The 6255-nt window shown below is 38.0% G+C and overlaps 1 protein-coding gene across 1 annotated transcript in view; it reads left to right on the top strand.

The window, feature by feature from the left end:
• NANP (N-acetylneuraminic acid phosphatase) overlaps positions 1–5863 on the top strand; it is a 12042-nt gene extending 6179 nt beyond the window's left edge. The window contains exon 2 of the mRNA XM_059406420.1: positions 3574–5863. Within this exon, the coding sequence (XP_059262403.1) occupies positions 3574–4230 (657 nt within the window). The 3' untranslated portion in view covers positions 4231–5863. The remainder of the gene's footprint in view (positions 1–3573) is intronic.
• The last annotated feature ends 392 nt before the right edge of the window (positions 5864–6255 follow it).

Genomic DNA, 6255 nt, shown 5'->3' with positions numbered 1-6255 from the left:
TGTTAAGCCGCTGCCTTCGGCTCAGGTCATGATCTCAGGGTCCTGGGATCAAGTCCCACATTAGGCTCTCTGCTCAGCAGGGAGCCTCCTTCCCTCTCTCTCTCTCTCTCTGCCTGCCTCTCCATCTACTTGTGATCTCTCTCTGTCAAATAAATAAATAAAATCTTAAAAAAAAAAAAAAAACTTGTTTATCTTATCTACAAATTGATTTCCCTCCCCCCCCCCTTCACTGTCCTAGGGCCCTTTTCTTTAGGCCCTTAGGTACCTCATGGGCTTAATTGTGCTCAGAATCCTTTTCAAGCCTGCCTTACCCCTTGCACAAAATATCTTCAGACCACCAAGTTAGAGATCATTGTCCCCCACCCCCAATTCTACGAAAATTCCTGTTTTCTCAGTACAGGGGTTAGGATTGTTTATACTAGTAATAATATGAACTAATTTAAGTTAGGTGTTTTTTTGTTTTTACTGAAGTATAGCTGATACACAATGTTACATTAGTTTCAGGTGTACAACAGTGATTCAGTGGGTGTTATTTCTGTTTTAATAATATGTAAATGGCTGATAAGCTTTTTCCCCAAATATGTTAATATTAAAATGCTACTTGGGGGCACCAGAGTGGCCCAGTCGTTAAACGTCTGCCTTCAGCTCAGATCATGATCCCAGGGTCCTGGGATCGAGCCCCACATTGGGCTCCCTGCTCAGCTGGGAGCCTGCTTGTCCTTCTCCCTCTACTGTTCTCCCTGCTTGTGTGCTTGTTTTCTCTCTGTCAAATAAATAAAATCTTTCTTTAAAAATGCTGCTTGTGATCCCAAATGAATCTATAATTAGATGCTGTGTGAAAAAATGAGAAAGTTAATTCAGAGGATATAATGAGAAGGAATTTCAAAACTTGAAAGTCGTATGCTATACCTTTACAAGACTTTCCCTTTAAGGTGAGCTAATTCTGTTTTTTAATTCAGAGCCCTAAGAACATGCGAAATGAATTGCCAGTTGCAGTAACAGAAAATTGGACATTTATTGAGAGCTCCTTGCTTGCTAACTATGAGCCAGCTCCTATTTAAGCTTAAGCACTATGGATTTCTAGAGGCCTGTGTTCTTCTGTTGTGTAGCAATAGGTTTGCTAAAACTTTAGGATGACCTTCCATCATAGCTCAAGAGTAATTCAACTGACATTGTTAGAAAAGATGATGACATTAGCACAGAGGCTGTAAAAGCTCAGTTTGTTAATTTAACTTTGCCTCCCCCTAAAATTCTTAGGAATGATATCTTTTCCTTGAAGTAATAAGACTTTTCTTAATTATTGCATTTTTTGAAGAGCACAAATAGCCTGAACAACATTTACTTTTGATGTGATTATTATACTTTGAAGGAAGAAAAATGTGTCTGTTAATTTCTTTCCCCTTTTCAGTAGGTGAATTGAGCATCTGGTATGAGTAGCATACTACTTGTTCCCTGTATACTTTAGGGCAACACTTTTTAATTTACTTGACCTCTTTGCTCCAACAGCAGACAGTTTTTAGTCTCATCTGTGTACATTACACTCATCATCCCAAGATCCAAATTTGTCTTGGTATTGTCAACTTTCTCCAGATGTCCCTAAGGTAGGGACTTAAAATTCAGGTAGTCCATTTGGGAGGTGGTCCTTACAAGTGCTGTAAAAGAGTGGTGGGATCATACAAGGAAGAGAGGGAGTCTAATAAATGAGTTAAGTTACTAGTGTGAACAGTTAAGGAACTCTGGGAGACAGCATGCAGAGCATGCTTCAGTTGTCCCTCCCAAGGGAAAAGAAAGCTGGGATATTAATCTACCAATTTCTGCTACTCATTAGTTGAGGCCTGCTTCCAGGGTAAAATTTCAGCCCCAGCTTGTGTGCGTGGCTGCTCCTGTGGTCAAATAAAACCCTTAGTTACTTACAGTATGAAGCCCAATTGGCATTACAGTGTTACTTATGGTATAAAGCTATTAACATGTATGGGAACAGTATGTGCCAAGGGGACTTGGGTAGCATCTATAGAAGGCTTAGATTGAAGGCCTTTTACTAACCAGTTGCAAACAGACTCTCCAGCCTGATCTTTTAGGATTCCCCCCTCACATGCCTTCCATTTCAGTCTGAAATCGGCTTCTCACCTTTCCCAGTTCTCAAAATTCCAAGCTCTGTATCTTTGTTCTTGTTATTCCTTCTGTCTAGAATTATTTCATTCTCTTCCTATGCCTACCCTACAGACTTGGTAACACCTTAGTTTAAATGTTACTTTGGCTATGAAGTTGTATCCAATAACCCTGTGGAGTGACTTGTTCTTACACTTTATTTCCACTGTCATGAATGACTTGTTCTTACATTTTATTTCCACTATTGTTTACATGACTGTTACAGCAGTCGACCCAGCATTTATAGTGGTTGCATCCCTGTTTATTTACCCCAGCAGATAATGTCATGAGGGCAACGGACCCAGTCTCCACTGCCTAAGCACATGTGCTTTGGAAGTAGGCAAGTGTGGATTTAAATCCCAGTTTAGGCAAATTATTTAACAGTTCTGAATTTCCATTTCCTTATCTCAAAAAGGGGAGTCCCTTGCAGAGTTGTAGAGAAGTTAGAAATAATATATGTGAGCATTAGGCACTATACTTGCCACATTCGGGTCTCAGTAAATATTAAGAGAGGCCAAATGGAAAAGAAGATAATAAAAGCCAAGATAAAAAGTTGGGGAACATGAGAGGGAGCATGTAATTCTGATGACAGAGTCAGAACCAGTGTAACAGAGGGTGACTCAGAACTCTAGGTTTGGAAGAAGAACTGCGTCATTAAATTGCTGAAATCACAGCAGGTTCTTCATTCTATTAGAATTGGATACATGTTTTTAAAAGTGCCCTATATAATAGGTCCCATTTTATATGGTGGTCAGTTTAGGCCTTCAAAACATAAAATGGATGTAGGTAAAGGATTGGATGAACCAATGTTATTTCTGGGAAGAGTCTATATAATGGTTGTGGTGAAATTAAAACGCCTTACTAAATTTATTTATTTATTTATTTATTTTAAAGATTTTATTTATTTATTTGACAGAGAGAAATCACAAGTAGATGGAGAGGCAGGCAGAGAGAGAGAGGGGGAAGCAGGCTCCCTGCTGAGCAGAGAGCCCGATGCGGGACTCGATCCCAGGACCCTGAGATCATGACCTGAGCCGAAGGCAGCGGCTTAACCCACTGAGCCACCCAGGTGCCCCAAAACGTTTTACTAAATTTAAACCAAATTTTATTTCCGTTTCTTCATAACCAGGGTGGAAGGTGGCAGACTGCCAAATAAAGGGTTTTTATGACCTATAGCTGAAGATACTTAGAGTAGAAATTGGTCAAAAAATATGAATGAGTTGTGTGGAGAGATTGGGAGATCTTCCCTCTGATATTCTTTGAAAATGAGACCAATTCCCACCAGAAATGGTGTAATAGTAGAGCTGCCTTAAGGCAGGCATGTGGAGTTGGAATTTCTACCCAGGGATTATAGGTACATGGTTTCTCAGGGTATGACTATAAAAGACCTGAAATGTGTTAATGGAGTTGTTCTTCTTTTTTTAGGTGATAAAGCTCTTACAATCAAAATACCATTACAAAGAAGAGGCTGAAACCATTTGTGACAAGGTTCAAGTTAAACTTAGCAAGGAATGTTTTCATCCTTCCAGTACATGCATTACTGACCTAAGGACTTTACACTGGGAAGAAGCAATCCAGGAAACGAAGGGTGGTGCGGCCAATAGGAAATTGGCTGAAGAATGTTATTTCCTGTGGAAATCTACACGTTTACAGCATATGATACTAGCAGAAGATGTCAAAGCCATGCTTACTGAACTTCGAAAGGAGGTGCGCCTACTTTTATTAACAAATGGAGACCAACAGACCCAGAGGGAGAAGATTGAGGCTTGCGCCTGCCAGTCCTATTTTGACGCTATCGTTGTAGGTGGGGAACAGAAAGAAGAGAAACCAGCACCTTCCATATTTTATTACTGCTGTAATCTCCTCGGAGTACAGCCTGGGGACTGTGTGATGGTTGGTGACACACTAGAAACCGATATACAAGGAGGCCTTAATGCAGGGCTGAAAGCAACAGTCTGGATAAATAAAAATGGAATAATGCCACTGAAGTCATCCCCCATGCCACATTATATAGTTTCTTCTGTGCTGGAGTTACCTGCTCTCTTACAAAGTATAGATTGTACAGTCAGTATGTCAGCTTAAAGCACATAAAAGGGCATGATTATGTATTTTAGGGTCAAATTACAGGTTCTGAACTAAGAAAAGTTAAGGCATTCCATTTAAGACCCATTTCTAAGAATATTTTTACTTATGACTTAATAACCAACCACTGACTGGTATTTATATCTGGAAGTCCAGAGTACATTAGTTAATACAAGTTAACTTTAAATAGTGTAATCCAGAAAACTTGAGGAAATATGTTATTTGTTAATCTGTGCTTGAGGTTTTTAAAAAATTATTTCATTAATCTTGTGGCATCTTGGATCTATGAAGATTCTAAGCAAGATAGCTTGTATTTGTATGCACAAATACAGGTTTTTATGTTGTCTTAAAAATAGATATTTTTTTAAATAGATAATCTAAAACATATATAATAGAGATTTATCAGAATTAGATCTGATTAATAGGAAATAAGTGCTAAGTCACATACCAATCAAGGCATTCCATAATGAAATTATTTTGCATATTTTTTAAAATATATATATATATACCATATTTTTGCCTACTTGGAATATATACATTCTTTTATGAATCCAGCTTTTCTTCATGACCTTTTTTGGGGGGCTGTGGGTAATTTTCCTATGGTGTATACATGACAAAGAGATTTTTCCACTAAAAAAGCTGTTAAAGTCATGTGGTGCTCCTTTTCCATGACATTTTCACATAGTGAAAAGTGCACAAGAGTGCACTTGTAGGTTCTTACTAGTCTTTCCCTCTTAAAGAAGTATTTTTATAATCTTTTCCCACATACACATTATGGTTCAGGGGACTGAACTCTCTCGCTGGCATAAGTATAAGTCACATGGCAACAAAAGTCATTTTCCTTCTGTGGATACCTCAGAGGTGCAACCTAACCATGTAGCACTCCCATAAATTCTGTCTTAACTGAATAGTTTCACCCATACAATGAAAGCTAATTAAAAATTATGTTTTGCTATGAAATAATTTCAGGGTGCCATTCTAATATGATTTAAATGGCCCTTGGTGTTAACCATCTGCCTTACGTCCCGTTTTTCAAATTTTAGGAAGGATATCCTCTCACAATTTCTATATCCAACACAGTGTTTGTTCACTTTGAGCTTATTAATTAATGACTAAGGCATCTTGCAACTAGAAAACTTTTTCTAGGCCATGAAGCTAAACAGTGTCGTGTCTTCACCAACTTGGAATAAAATGGCTAATTAAGGAAAAAATAAAATGTGAGTTGGGTTGGTTTTGGGCAGGTTTATTCTTTTTAACTTTTGTATAAGAAGCTATAAATGTAAAATATTAGATTGTTAGAATATGTATAGCTATGACTCCTTTAAATATCCTATGATTATGATACTTAGATTCTGGGGTATGCCTATCCTTAACTTACTTCTTTAACTCCTGCCTATTGCCAAGAACAAGATTCTCTGCTTTTGTGCAAATGTCCTGTTGTAATCACTTTTCACTCTTAATTTTTAAAACTGTGACTGTACCCTTGACAGTCCTAGGGTGTTGTTGCTATGAAGCTAAACATTTGTGAACAGGGTATGTTTGTGTATAGTTCCAGGCATGGCGCTCTTGTGGCCTTGATTATATTTTAGCTATTTAAAAATTATTAAATTGGAAGATCTAGGCAGAAAAGTAACTACATGTGTGGTTTCTCTAATAGATTGGTGTGTGATGCTGAGGGTTTGTCCTTTTAGCTATCCCACAGGGTGGATGTAGGCAGTGTCATATTGACTCTCCTAACTGGAGAAGGTTCATTGCTTCTAGATCATAGTGACACATCTCTGCAAGATAGTTCCTAGAATGTCAAATGAGCAGTTCTTCAGCCAAAGTTGGAGGGGGGATATAAATTGTTTCCTTCTCCTCCTGGTTTACATTCAGTACATGCAGTAATGCAATATTGCATTCCATTTGCACCTTTCCTTGGAGAAAAACTTAGTGGTCTTCTACGTTCCAAGTGGAATGTTACAGAAGATAGTAAGAAATCTTGACCTATGATTTTAAAATTTTAAAATCTTGACCTATGATTTT

This window comes from Mustela nigripes, chromosome 7, assembly GCF_022355385.1.
Source record: "Mustela nigripes isolate SB6536 chromosome 7, MUSNIG.SB6536, whole genome shotgun sequence".
NCBI lineage: Eukaryota > Metazoa > Chordata > Mammalia > Carnivora > Mustelidae > Mustela > Mustela nigripes.
The sequence above is the reverse complement of the archived record's forward strand: the minus strand, read 5'-3'. Positions and strand labels throughout refer to the sequence as shown.